At 56.1% G+C, this 14,850-nt stretch overlaps 1 protein-coding gene across 1 annotated transcript in view; it reads left to right on the forward strand.

Annotated features, from left to right (window-relative positions):
- LOC144676052 (myocyte-specific enhancer factor 2D homolog) overlaps nt 1-14,389 on the forward strand; it is a 69,530-nt gene extending 55,141 nt beyond the window's left edge. The window contains exons 5-8 of the mRNA XM_078536571.1: nt 2,666-2,841; nt 10,646-10,772; nt 12,341-12,461; nt 14,034-14,389. Coding sequence (XP_078392697.1) covers nt 2,666-2,841; nt 10,646-10,772; nt 12,341-12,461; nt 14,034-14,349 — 740 coding nt within the window. The 3' untranslated portion in view covers nt 14,350-14,389. The remainder of the gene's footprint in view (nt 1-2,665; nt 2,842-10,645; nt 10,773-12,340; nt 12,462-14,033) is intronic.
- Nucleotides 14,390-14,850: the final 461 nt, after the last annotated feature.

Consider the following 14,850-nt stretch of genomic DNA (forward strand, 5'->3'; position numbering starts at 1 on the left):
AGCGTGTGTGTGTGTGTGTATGAGGGTGTGCACATGAGTGTGTGTGTGCGTGTATGAGGGTGTGCACATGAGTGTGTGTGTGCGTGTATGAGGGTGTGCACATGAGTGTGTGTGTGCGTGTATGAGGGTGTGCACATGAGTGTGTGTGTGCGTGTATGAGGGTGTGCACATGAGCGTGTGTGTGTGTGTGTGTATGAGGGTGTGCACATGAGTGTGTGTGTGGGTGTGTATGAGGGTGTGCACATGAGTGTGTGTGTGCGTGTATGAGGGTGTGCACATGAGTGTGTGTGTGTGTATGAGGGTGTGCACATGAGTGTGTGTGTGTGTATGAGGGTGTGCACATGAGCGTGTGTGTGTGTGTGTGTATGAGGGTGTGCACATGAGCGTGTGTGTGTGTGTGTGTATGAGGGTGTGCACATGAGCGTGTGTGTGTGTGTATGAGGGTGTGCACATGAGCGTGTGTGTGTGTGTGTGTGTGTGTGTGTGTGTATGAGGGTGTGCACATGAGCGTGTGTGTGTGTGTGTGTATGAGGGTGTGCACATGAGTGTGTGTGTGTGTGTGTGTGTGTGTGTGCCTGTGCGTGCGATTTATGTGAATCTGTAAAGCTAGTTACAGACTGCTACCCCGGAGCCAGCCAGCTGCCTGTGATGGAATCTGTTCCTCCAGCAGCTGACATTCTCTCTCGCTTCCCCACCCCCTACCTCATACCTTCCCCATATCTGTTCCCTAGCAAACGACCAGTTCATGAAGCGGTTTGCTCACGGCGTTGGGCTTGGAGGTGGGGAGTGAAGCTGGGGGGGGTGCAGTGAATCACTCGGCAATGGCAACAGGCTCTTAGGTTACTGGAATGGCCAGGTCAGGCCCACAGGAGAAAGGTTTGGTATGTTGTCAGCTGTTGCACACTCACAGATGAGGATTAATGACGACCAGGAGGCCGGAATGTCAGAGCTGATGTCAATCGGCATTCCAGCAATGCTTGAAACCGGAGTGTGCTTGACAGCTACGGTAACTAGTCACTGGCAACTTACAGTCCATCAGCCTCCTGCTCTCCTTGGACATATTGTCCCAGTGATTATCACTCATTGCTTCACATCCTGCACCTTTCCATTTTCTTTGCCCTGACAATGCTGGCACAGCCTTCGTAGCCTCACCCCCACCACCAGTGACTTAGTGCAGCACATCAGCCACGAGGGGTATTGACTGTCGGAAGAGTCTCGAGCGGATTGTATGGTTTCTCCGGCTACGAGCTCTTATGAGGTACCAGGCCAGGCAAGCAAAGGGTCAGTTCACATGGCCACATTTATGGAACAGGTTAAAACAGAGAGAGAGGGAGGCGGAGAGGTTTAGGGAGGGAATTCCAGAGCTCAGGGCCCCCCACCAGGCAGCTGAAGGCACGGCCGCCAATGGTGGAGCGACGGGAATCGGGGGATGCGCATGAGGCCGGAATTGAGGGAGCGCAGAGATCTCGGAGGATTCGAGGGCCTGGAGGAAGGTGACAGAGATAAGGAGGGGTGTAGAGGCAGGAGGAGGTTACAGAGATAGGGAGGATGGTAGGAGCTGGAGGAGGATACAGAGATAGGGAGGGGGTGTAGGGGGCTGGAGGAGGCTACAGAGATAGGGAGGGGTGTAGGGGCTGGAGGTGGTTACAGAGATAGGGAGGGGTGTAGGGGCTGGAGAAGGTTACAGAGATAGGGAGGGGTGTAGGTTCTGGAGGAGGTTACAGAGATAGGGAGCGGTGTAGGGGCTGGAGGAGGTTACAGAGATAGGGAGGGGTGTAGGGGCTGGAGGAGGTTACAGAGATAGGGAGGGGTGTAGGGGCTGGAGGAGGTTACAGAGATAGGGAGGGGTGTAGGTTCTGGAGGAGGCTACAGAGATAGGGAGGGGTGTAGAGGCAGGAGGAGGTTACAGAGATAGGGAGGATGGTAGGGGCTGGAGGAGGATACAGAGATAGGGAGGGGGTGTAGGGGGCTGGAGGAGGCTACAGAGATAGGGAGGGGTGTAGGGGCTGGAGGAGGTTACAGAGATAGGGAGGGGTGTAGGGGCTGGAGGAGGTTACAGAGATAGGGAGGGGTGTAGGTTCTGGAGGAGGTTACAGAGATAGGGAGCGGTGTAGGGGCTGGAGGAGGTTACAGAGATAGGGAGGGGTGTAGGGGCTGGAGGAGGTTACAGAGATAGGGAGGGGTGTAGGGGCTGGAGGAGGTTACAGAGATAGGGAGGGGTGTAGGTTCTGGAGGAGGTTACAGAGATAGGGAGGGGTGTGGGGCTGGAGGAGGTTACAGAGATAGGGAGGGGTGTAGGAGCTGGAGGAGGTTACAGAGATAGGGAGGGGTGTAGGGGCTGGAGGAGGTTACAGAGATAGGGAGCGGTGTAGGGGCTGGAGGAGGTTACAGAGATAGGGAGGGTGAATGAGCCAGCGAGCAGTGTGAGGGCTGATGGGGGGGCAGGACGGGTGTTGGTGACAGTTCGGAGACGGGACAGCAAAGTTTGGGAAGGAGTTGAAGTTTGGGAATGATGGGAGGGTGGTCAGGTGCGTCTTGCAGTGGGTCCAGTTTGGAGGTGAGAAAGGCAGCGATGAGTTTTTCAGTCAGAGATCAGGCCGGACGCGCCTCGGCCCTGTGGCCTGCAACCCCCAGCTCACCCTGCTCCCCCTCTGCTTCTCCTCAGGGAACGGCTACCTTAACCAGAGGGCGTCGCCGGGCCTCCTGTCCACCAGCAGCCTGACAAAAGTGATGTCGCCCAAGTCACCGCCTCCTCCGGCCGCACAGCTGACCCACGGCAACAACCGAAAGCCAGACCTGCGGGTCATCACCTCACAGAGCAAAGGGATGATGGGGTCTCTGGTGAGTAGAGGCTCCCGGGAGCATCGATCCCCAACCAGCTGCTTCACTGGGGCCTAGGCCGGGAGGGGCAGGGTAAACCAGCGAACCGGTGAAGGAGGAAACAGGGAGGTCACTGCACTGGGGACAGTGTAGAGGGAGCTTTACTCTGTATCTAACCCCGTGCTGTACCTGTCCTGGGAGTGTTTGATGGGGACAGTGTAGAGGGAGCTTTACTCTGTATCTAACCCCGTGCTGTACCTGTCCTGGGAGTGTTTGATGGGGACAGTGTAGAGGGAGCTTTACTCTATATCTAACCCCGTGCTGTGCCTGTCCTGGGAGTGTTTGATGGGGACAGTGTAGAGGGAGCTTTACTCTGTATCTAACCCCATGCTGTACCTGTCCTGGGAGTGTTTGATGTGGACAGTGTAGAGGGAGCTTTACTCTGTATCTAACCCTGTGCTGTACCTGTCCTGGGAGTGTTTGATGGGGACGGTATAGAGGGAGCTTTACTCTGTATCTAACCCCGTGCTGTACCTGTCCTGGGAGTGTTTGATGTGGACAGTGTAGAGGGAGCTTTACTCTGTATCTAACCCCGTGCTGTACCTGTCCTGGGAGTGTTTGATGTGGACAGTGTAGAGGGAGCTTTACTATGTATCTAACCCCGTGCTGTACCTGTCCTGGGAGTGTTTGATGTGGACAGTGTAGAGGGAGCTTTACTCTGTATCTAACCCCGTGCTGTACCTGTCCTGGGAGTGTTTGATGGGGACAGTGTAGAGGGAGCTTTACTCTGTATCTAACCCCGTGCTGTACCTGTCCTGGGAGTGTTTGATGGGGACAGTGTAGAGGGAGCTTTACTCTGTATCTAACCCCGTGCTGTACCTGCCCTGGGAGTGTTTGATGTGGACAGTGTAGAGGGAGCTTTACTCTGTATCTAACCCCGTGCTGTACCTGTCCTGGGAGTGTTTGATGGAGACAGTGTAGAGGGAGCTTTACTCTGTATCTAACCCCGTGCTGTACCTGTCCTGGGAGTGTTTGATGGGGACAGTGTAGAGGGAGCTTTACTCTGTATCTAACCCCGTGCTGTACCTGTCCTGGGAGTGTTTGATGGGGACAGTGTAGAGGGAGCTTTACTCTGTATCTAACCCCGTGCTGTACCTGTCCTGGGAGTGTTTGATGGGGACGGTGTAGAGGGAACTTTACTCTGTATCTAACCCCGTGCTGTACCTGTCCTGGGAGTGTTTGATGGGGACAGTGTAGAGGGAGCTTTACTCTGTATCTAACCCCGTGCTGTACCTGTCCTGGGAGTGTTTGATGGGGACAGTGTAGAGGGAGCTTTACTCTGTACCTAACCCCGTGCTGTACCTGCCCTGGGAGTGTTTGATGGGGACAGTGTAGAGGGAGCTTTACTCTGTATCTAACCCCGTGCTGTACCTGTCCTGGGAGTGTTTGATGTGGACAGTGTAGAGGGAGCTTTACTCTGTATCTAACCCCGTGCTGTACCTGCCCTGGGAGTGTTTGATGGGGACGGTGTAGAGGGAGCTTTACTCTGTATCTAACCCCGTGCTGTACCTGTCCTGGGAGTGTTTGATGGGGACAGTGTATAGAGAGTGTTAACTAACCGTCACTTGCATGGCAATGAAACTGATAGATGTTTGATGGGAAAGGATCAATAGTTGGAGGCTGTGTTCCCTTTGCTGGCTACTAACTGTGTGTGTCTCCTACCCCCTCATGCTGTCAGACAGAGGAAGACCTGCAAATGGTGAGTGCTGAATGAGGGAGAGTGATACATTCCCAGCAATGGAGTCCCAGTAACATCAGCGCTTCCCCTCTCTTCCTAAGCCATGCGGGTCGTCCTCTCTCCTTTGAGTAAGAAAGTCATGATTCCAGTCCCCTGCAGAGGTCAGAACCCCATTGTCAGGTTGGCATTCCCGGTGTCAGTACTGAGGGAGCGCCGCACTGTCAGAGAGTCAGTATTGAGGGAGTGCCGCATTGTCAGATGGTCGGTACTGAGGGAGTGCCGCACTGTCGGAGGATCAGTACTGAGGGAGTGCCGCACTGTCGGAGGGTCAGTACTGAGGGAGCGCCGCACTGTCGGAGGGTCAGTACTGAGGGAGCGCCGCACTGTCGGAGGGTCAGTACTGAGGGAGTGCCGCACTGTCGGAGGGTCAGTACTGAGGGAGTGCCGCACTGTCGGAGGGTCAGTACTGAGGGAGTGCCGCATTGTCGGAGGGTCAGTACTGAGGGAGTGCCGCACTGTCGGGGGGTCAGTACTGAGGGAGTGCCGCACTGTCGGAGGGTCAGTACTGAGGGAGTGCCGCACTGTTGGAGGTGCTATGATGAGACTTGAAACGATTCCCGACAGGTGGATGTGAATGATTGGAGCAAGAGCCATTCGTGCGGGTTTCCCTCCAACGTCCTGGGATAAATATTTACCCCTCAGTCAACATCAGTGAAGAGAGCGGATGATGTAAATCGCTATCACATTGCTGTTGTGGGAGCTTGCTGTACACACACTAGCTGCCGCATTTCTTACATTACAACAGTGACCACTCCTTCAGTCAACTGTTGTGGTGCTGAGTCAAGGGATTAACATCGTGACGGCTTTCTCTATTCTCGAATGAAAACAGAAAATGCTGAGCAAACTCCGCATGGCCGGCGGCATCTGCGGAGAGAGAGAGATCGGCAGATGATGTTTCGAGTCCCTTTTAACCTTCTGTATTTTGCTTTCAAGTTCAGTGTTTAGTTCAGTGTTGCTTCCTCTTCCAGGAATGCCCGCCTTGAAGAATTATCACTTCCCTGCACAGACGCTGCCAGACCTGCTGAGCTTTTGCAGCATTTTCTGTCTTTATTTCCGATTTCCAGTGTCCGCTGGTATATGGCGTTTACGCCATGGTTACCTTTGACCTTGTCTCCGAGATCTGCTCTGGACCCCCTCTCGTCTGCTGTCGTCTATCTCATTCCGCTCTGAGGCATTTAAACCTCACGGTGGCCCCCCCCATCTGGGACTGGAGGGTCGGCACAATAAGAAAGGATGACCCGCATTTCTGTAGTGCCTGTCACCACCCCCAGCATGCGCCTTGCAGCGAGTGAAACCTTTTTTTTTATTTGTCCGTTGGATGTGGGCGTCGCTGGGCTGAGCCCAGCATTTATTGCCCATCCCTAATTGCCCCCCTTGAGAAGGTGGTGGGTGAGCCGCCTTCTTGAGCCGCTGCAGTCCCTGTGGTGTAGGTACACCCACCGTGCTGTTAGGGAGGGAGCTGCAAGGATTTTGACCCAGCGACAGTGAAGGAACGGCCGATATATTTCCAAGTCAGGATGGTGAGGGGCTCGGAGGGGAACTTCCAGGTGGTGGTGTTCCCCATGTGTCTGCTGCCCTTGTCCTTCTAGACGGTAGAGGTGGTGGGTTTGGAAGCTGCTGCTGGTTTAATTTATCCCCCTTCTGTCCGTACATTTGGTGAGCGGCTTGGAGGGGAACTTGCAAGGGGGGTGGGTGTTTCCACACGTCTGCTCCCCGTGTCCTTCCCGGTCCACTTTCGCAAGTGCGGTTGCTGTCATATCGTTGGAAAAGCCAGCAGCTAATTTGCGCACAGCAAGATCCCACAAAACAGCAATGTAATTATTACCAGGGCAATCTAGTCATTTGGCGATATTTATTGATAACTCTTGGCGTCGGAGGGGGGGGGAAAGCTCTGCTTCCGATAGCGGCCGTGTGATCTTTTACACCCACCCGAGAGGGCAGACGGGGGGGCCCTCGGTTTAACGTCTCCTCGTTCAAGTTGCGCCTCTGACAGTGCCGCACTCTCTCAGCGGACGACGCTCGGCCTTTAGGCCTGGATTAGGGGGGCTCCGCTCTCTGGAGCGGGGACTCGATCCCACAGCCTTCTGACTCCGACAAGCCAGAGAGAGCAAGTGCAAGGCGCTCGAGTCCAGTGCGTGCGCGCAAGCCTCATAAAAGCTGGAAGGCTACAGATAACGGGCAAGAGTCACCTCCTCCCACGCTCCAAACCCATTTAGGAGTGCCCCCTTTCAACACACTCTCGGCTGAAGAAACAATTCTGCAATAAACATTCAGCCAGCAGGTGGCAGCTTAACACTTCGACCTCGGTCACTCTCACTGACGTGTGAAAACAGTCTGTGAGCCACAGCACGTTTAAAACCCCCTGCTCGTGAAATACAGGAATTTCACAGCCCTCACTGCAATGACGAGGATGTGTCTGGTTAAACGCGATCCTGGTGCTGATCCTTGAGGGGAGGATAGTCTGCATCCAGGCCTCCAGGAAGAATTCCGCTGCCCATCTCCAGGCCCAGCCTCACTTGGCCAAGGATATCGGAAAGGGATTTCCCTGAGACCTCGGTTTAGTGTCAGCCGAAAGAGGGCATCTCCGACAGTGCGGCACTCCCTCAGTACTGACCCTCCGACAGTGCGGCACTCCCTCAGTACTGACCCTCCGACAGTGCGGCACTCCCTCAGTACTGACCCTCCGACAGTGCAGCACTCCCTCAGTACTGACCCTCCAACAGTGCGGCGCTCCCTCAGTACTGACCCTCCGACAGTGCGGCGCTCCCTCAGTACTGACCCTCCAACAGCGCGGCGCTCCCTCAGTACTGACCCTCCGACAGCGCGGCACTCCCTCAGTACTGACCCTCCGACAGTGCGGCGCTCCCTCAGTACTGACCCTCCGACAGTGCGGCACTCCCTCAGTACTGACCCTCCGACAGTGCGGCGCTCCCTCAGTACTGACCCTCCGACAGTGCGGCGCTCCCTCAGTACTGACCCTCCGACAGGACGGCACTCCCTCAGTACTGACCCTCCGACAGTGCGGCACTCCCTCAGTACTGACCCTCCGACAGTGCGGCACTCCCTCAGTACTGACCCTCCGACAGTGCGGCACTCCCTCAGTACTGACCCTCCGACAGTGCGGCACTCCCTCAGTACTGACCCTCCGACAGTGCGGCACTCCCTCAGTACTGACCCTCCGACAGTGCGGCACTCCCTCAGTACTGACCCTCCGACAGTGCGGCACTCCCTCAGTACTGACCCTCCGACAGTGCGGCACTCCCTCAGTACTGACCCTCCGACAGTGCGGCGCTCCCTCAGTACTGACCCTCCGACAGTGCGGCGCTCCCTCAGTACTGACCCTCCGACAGTGCGGCGCTCCCTCAGTACTGACCCTCCGACAGTGCGGCGCTCCCTCAGTACTGACCCTCCGACAGTGCGGCGCTCCCTCAGTACCGACCCTCCAACAGTGCAGCACTCCCTCAGTACTGACCCTCCGACAGTGCGGCGCTCCCTCAGTACTGACCCTCCGACAGTGCAGCGCTCCCTCAGTACTGACCCTCCGACAGTGCGGCACTCCCTCAGTACTGACCCTCCAACAGTGCGGCGCTCCCTCAGCACTGACTCTCCGACAGTGCGGCGCTCCGTCAGTACTGACCCTCTGACAGTGCGGCACACCCTCAGTACTGACCCTCCGACAGTGCAGTGCTCCCTCAGTACTGACCCTCCGACAGTGCAGCACTCCCTCAGTACTGACCCACCGACAGTGCGGCACTCCCTCAGTACTGACCCTCCGACAGTGCGGCGCTCCCTCAGTACTGACCCTCCGACAGTGCGGCGCTCCCTCAGTACTGACCCTCCGACAGTGCGGCACTCCCTCAGTACTGACCCTCCAACAGTGCGGCGCTCCCTCAGTACTGACCCTCCAACAGTGCGGCGCTCCCTCAGTACTAGCCCTTAGGCATGGAACGTACACTACAAAGTACTAAGAAATTATGGCATAGAAACAGGCCATTCGGCCCTTCTGCTCCATGCTGGTTTTTCCACTCCACACAAGCCTTCTCCCACCCCCTCTTCTCAGCCCATCAACATATCCTTCTATTCCTTTCTCCCTCATGTGTTTATCCAGCTTCCCCCCCTTTAATGCATCTCCGCGATTCACCTTGACCACTCCCCATGGGAGCGAGTCCCACATTCTCCCCACTCCCCGCGGGAGCGAGTCCCACATTCTCCCCACTCCCCGCGGGAGCGAGCCCCACATTCCCCCCACTCCCCGCGGGAGCGAGTCCCACATTCTCCCCGCTCCCCGTGGGAGCGAGTCCCACATTCTCCCCACTCCCCGTGGGAGAGAGTCCCACATTCTCCCCGCTCCCCGTGGGAGCGAGCCCCACATTCTCCCCGCTCCCCGTGGGAGCGAGTCCCACATTCTCCCCACTCCCCGCGGGAGCGAGTCCCACATTCTCCCCGCTCCCCGTGGGAGCGAGTCCCACATTCTCCCCCACTCCCCGCGGGAGTGAGCCCCACATTCTCCCCCACTCCCCGTGGGAGCGAGTCCCACATTCTCCCCCACTCCCCGCGGGAGCGAGTCCCACATTCTCCCCACTCCCCGTGGGAGCGAGTCCCACATTCTCCCCACTCCCCGCGGGAGCGAGTCCCACATTCTCCCCCGCTCCCCGTGGGAGCGAGTCCCACATTCTCCCCCACTCCCCGCGGGAGCGAGTCCCACATTCTCCCCCACTCCCCGCGGGAGCGAGCCCCACATTCTCCCCACTCTCTGGATAAAGAAGTGTCTCCTGAATTCCCCATGGGGTTTATTAGTGACTGTCTCTTGTGGATGGCCCCCTAGTACTGGCCTCCCTCCCCACCCTTCCCCCACCTCCCCACAAGTGGAAACATCTTCTCTACATCGATCCTACTGAGCCCCTTTCATAAATTTAAAGACCTCGATCAGGTCACCCCCTCAGCCTTCTCTTTTCTAGAGAAAAGAGCCCCCGGGCCTGTTCCATCTTAACTGCTCTGGTATAACCTCTGTGTTCTGCAGCCGCTCTGGTAAAACTTTCTGTTCCACTTTCTCCAGTGCCTCTGTAACTCCTTCATAATAGACAGACTCCGAGCTTTGCACAGAAGCTTCGAGTGTGGTATCACCATTGTTCAGTGTAGAGCGCCACACTGTAGGAAGGATGTGAACGCATTGGAGAGAGTGCAGAAGAGGTTTACGAGAATGGGTTTTACAGGGATGAGAAACTTCAGCTGTGAGGATAGATTGGGAGAGGCTGGGACTGTCCTCCTTGGAGAGAAGGCGGCCGAGAGGAGATTTGACAGAGATGCTCAAAATCACGAGTAGATAAGGGGGGGGGAAAGCTGTTCCCGCTCGTAAAAGGATCGAGAACGAGAGGGCGCGGACTTAAAGTGATTTGCAAAAGAAGCAAGTGTGACGTGAGAAAAAAACTTTTTCACACCACGAGTGGCTTCTCCGCCGATGCTGCCAGACCTGCCGAGTTTTCCCAGGTATTCCTGTCTTTGAGCGGCGCGGTTCTGCCTGGAGGTGTGGAGGAGGCAGGTTCGATCGAGGCATCCTAGAGGGCGTTAGGTGATTATTTGAACAGAAACAATGTGCAGGGGGCTACGGGGGAAAAGGCAGACAGGGCAATGGCACTCCGACATAATGCTCAGACGGAGAGGCGGTGCTGACACGATGGGCCGAATGGCCTCCTTCTGCGCCGTTCGAATTCTGTGATTAGAAGTTTAACACAAGTTTTCGATTTGATTTCTAATTCTGACCTCAGGACAGCCCTGTCCCCTCCCCCTCCCCTCATGTCTGCCAGCGCCTGCGATGTGCTCTAAGCTGTGCGTCGATCCGTCGGGTTTCCCCCCCAGACTCCCGGCCCTTAATGCCGTCACCTTGGTCCGATTTTCCCCCCCACCCCCCCCGCGCCTTTCGGGTTGTCCGTTTCTTTGCTGGGGGCACGCGGAGCGATTGTTTTTGTTTTGACGGTTGTTTCTCTCTCTCTCTCTCTCTCTCTCTCTCTCTCTCTCTCCGGCTTGCAGAGCACCCAGGAGCTGACCAGCTCCCATGCCACGCAGTCGCTGACCACCCCGGTGGTCTCGGTGGCCACGCCCAGCTTGCTGCCGCAGGGGCTGCAGTACTCCGCCATGCACACGGCGTACAACACAGGTGAGCGCGGGGGTCAGTGACTGTCGGGGTCACGTGGGCTTGTATCCCAGTATCCCGCAGGCGAGCCTGAGGACCAGGAAACATTGATTCCACTGCTGTTAAAGTCTTTATTGGACCAACTCATCAGCGCCTATCGCCAAGCCCGGTCCTGCCTGATCCGAGATTCACACGCGTGACCCTCAAACCTCCCTAAAGCTCTTTGTCTCGCTCTCCCCTCCTTAAAACTGACCACTTCAGAGAAGCATAAGCAGATGGGGACAGGAGGAGGCCGTTCAGCCCCTCGAGCCTATTCCCGCCGCTCTTCGATGAGATCATGCCTGTGCTGTAACCTAATTCCCATCTACCCGCCTTCACCCCGTACCCCTTAACGTCTTTGCTCAGCAAAAATATATCAATCCCAGATTTACAATGAACGATTGTTGGTGCATCGGTTGCTATTGATGCCAAAGGGGATACCAAATCTCCGCCAACCTTTGTGTGTCGGAGTGTTTCCTAACTTCACTCCTGGAAGGCCTGGTTCCCAAGTTTAGACTCCGCCCCCGATCCTCGACCCCGCCCCCCCCGGCACAGCCAGCAGGAATAGTTCCTCTCGATCTACCCTAACGGGTTCCCCAAATATCTTTATGTGGGAGACGGTGGTATAGTGGTAATGTCACTGGGCTAGTCCCAGGCTAATGCTCTGGCGGGGGGACATGGGTTCAAATCCCCCCCCACGGAAACTGGTGGAATTAAAATTCAATTAATAAAATCTGGAATTGAAAAGCGAGTCTCAGTGATGGTAATCAAGGCAACCATCATGGATTGTCGTTAAAAACTCCATCTGGTTCACTAATGCCCCTTTAGGGGAGGGAAATCTGCCGCCTTTACCCGGTCTGGCCCTACATGTGACTCCAGACCCACAGCCACGTGGTTGACTCTTAACTGCCCCTCTGAAATGGCCGAGGAAGGCCACTCAGTTCGAGGGGCAATTCGGGATGGGCAGCAAAATGCTGGGCCTTTCCCAGCGACGCCCACATCCCTTGAAAGAATAAACAGGCCACCCCATAACCTTGCAAATTGCGGTGAATTTAACCCCAGCTTGTGTGTCATCTCTCCTGGTGAGTTTGGGTATCGTTCCGGTAAAACGACACTCTCTCCGAGCCCCGTGTGTCCTGTCGAAAGTGTGGTGTTCACAGTAACTCGGGGTGCGGAAACTCTTCACCAGGAGTTTCTGCAGCTGGAGTATGCATGACTTCTACCTCCCCTTGTGTTCTAGTTCTTTAGATATAAAGGCCATTCTCTGGACCTCTGACCTTAGTGATGGGTGAACATGTGACTGAGCTCCTGGTCACCTGTGCTAATACCTCCCGCTGGGGCGCGGGGTCAGATTTTTGTCTGATTTTCGCTCCTGTGAGGTTTTTGCTGCGTGAAGGGCGCTATATAAATGCAGTTGCTGGCTGTTGCCGCCTGGGCATTCTTAGAAGAAGCAATGGTTGCCATGGATGCACCTGTAACTTGTCACGATGCCCTTGGCAGCAGCTGCTGCTTTAAGATGTGCTCACCCCATTCGCTGTTGGTTCCTCTTTCAGACTATCAGCTGACCAGTGCCGATCTATCTGCTCTGCAATCGTTTAATTCACCTGGTGGGCTGTCGCTAGGCAACGTGGCGACTTGGCAACAGTTGGCACCAGCGACACTTAGCAACCTCTTGTGAGTACAGGATTCACGCAGACTGGGGGCGGGTTGGTGCTGAGTGGTGGTGGGGGGTGGGGAAGAGATTGGCATCACTGGGCACACTGACACTAATAGGGAACTGGGCACAAAACTGCTTAATGGGGACGGTGTAGAGGGAGCTTTACTCTGTATCTAACCCCGTGCTGTACCTGTCCTGGGAGTGTTTGATGGGGACAGTGTAGAGGGAGCTTTACTCTGTATCTAACCCCGTGCTGTACCTGTCCTGGGAGTGTTTGATGGGGACAGTGTAGAGGGAGCTTTACTCTGTATCTAACCCCGTGCTGTACCTGTCCTGGGAGTGTTTGATGGGGACGGTGTAGAGGGAGCTTTACTCTGTATCTAACCCCATGCTGTACCTGTCCTGGGAGTGTTTGATGGGGACGGTGTGGAGGGAGCTTTACTCTGTATCTAACCCCGTGCTGTACCTGTCCTGGGAGTGTTTGATGGGGACGGTGTGGAGGGAGCTTTACTCTGTATCTAACTCCGTGCTGTACCTGCCCTGGGAGTGTTTGATGGGGACAGTGTAGAGGGAGCTTTACTCTGTATCTAACCCCGTGCTGTCCCTGTCCTGGGAATGTTTGATGGGGACAGTGTAGAGGGAGCTTTACTCTGTATCTAACCCCGTGCTGTACCTGCCCTGGGAGTGTTTGATGGGGACAGTGTAGAGGGAGCTTTACTCTGTATCTAACCCCGTGCTGTACCTGTCCTGGGAGTGTTTGATGGGGACAGTGTAGAGGGAGCTTTACTCTGTCTCTAAACCCGTGCTGTACCTGTCCTGGGAGTGTTTGATGGGGACAGTGTAGAGGGAGCTTTACTCTGTATCTAACCCCGTGCTGTACCTGTCCTGGGAGTGTTTGATGGGGACAGTGTAGAGGGAGCTTTACTCTGTATCTAACCCCGTGCTGTACATGTCCTGGGAGTGTTTAATGGGGACAGTGTAGAGGGAGCTTTACTCTGTATCTAACCCCGTGCTGTACCTGTCCTGGGAGTGTTTGATGGGGACAGTGTAGAGGGAGCTTTACTCTGTATCTAACCCCATGCTGTACCTGTCCTGGGAGTGTTTGATGGGGACGGTGTAGAGGGAGCTTTACTCTGTATCTAACATCGTGCTGCGTCTGTCCTGGGAGTGTTTGATGGGGACAGTGTAGAGGGAGCTTTACTCTGTATCTAACCCCATGCTGTACCTGTCCTGGGAGTGTTTGATGGGGACAGTGTAGAGGGAGCTTTACTCTGTATCTAACCCCGTGCTGTACCTGTCCTGGGAGTGTTTGATGTGGACAGTGTAGAGGGAGCTTTACTCTGTATCTAACATCGTGCTGTGTCTGTCCTGGGAGTGTTTGATGGGGACAGTGTAGAGGGAGCTTTACTCTACATCTAACCCCGTGCTGTACCTGTCCTGGGAGTGTTTGATGGGGACAGTGTAGAGGGAGCTTTATTCTGTATCTAACCCCGTGTTGTACCTGTCCTGGGAGTGTTTGATGGGGTCGGTGTTGAGGGAGATTGTGAAAGGCACACTGTGGACATAACCCTTTCTTTGCTCCCTGACAGCATTGGCCCCGGTAACCAGTTACCTCAGGTCTCCACGCTGACAGTGGGCAACCACCAGGACGTGCATGTGAAGTCGGAGCCCGTGTCCCCGACCCGTGATCGCACAACCCCCTCGGGCCTCCTGCAGCAGACGCACCCCCAGGACACGGGCAGGTCACCGGTAGACAGCCTGAGCAGCAACAGCAGTTCCTTCGAGGGGAGCGAGCGGGACGAGACGCGGGATTACATTGTGCCCATCGGACCCATGAGGGTGGCGGGCGAGGAGGTGGAGAACCCCTCGGTCAAGCGGATGCGAATGGACACCTGGGTCACCTAACGGCGCTTTCTCCCCTCCTCCCCCTACTACCCCCTCTCCCCTCCCCAACCCCCTTTCTCTCTCCCTGCCCCACCCCCCCCGCACCCCCAGCCCCCTCCCCCAGCTGCCCTCTGAAAGGTGGGGCTTTGCCCGAGCGAGGGAGAGGGAGAGAAGGGGCTGTAACTTTCACTGCCGCCCCGTGATGTGAGGGAGGGTGAAGAGCCCGAGATCCAGCCCCACCCAACACCATGTCCCCCACCCCCTAATGTAATCGCTGACATCCAGGGCTTTTCAAATGCCTCTTGTCTTGAACCAAAGTGTTGCTGTCCTGAGTTCCACCCCCCCAGGTACCCCAGCCCCCCACTCCCCACCCACCACCGACCCACTGACCCACCGACCCACCCCCAGGTACCCCAGCCCCCCACTCCCCACCCACCACCGACCCACTGACCCACCGACCCACCCCCAGGTACCCCAGCCCCCCACTCCCCACCCACCACCGACCCACTGACCCACCGACCC

The sequence above is a fragment of the Cetorhinus maximus genome, unplaced genomic scaffold (assembly GCF_964194155.1).
Source record: "Cetorhinus maximus unplaced genomic scaffold, sCetMax3.hap1.1 HAP1_SCAFFOLD_1324, whole genome shotgun sequence".
NCBI lineage: Eukaryota > Metazoa > Chordata > Chondrichthyes > Lamniformes > Cetorhinidae > Cetorhinus > Cetorhinus maximus.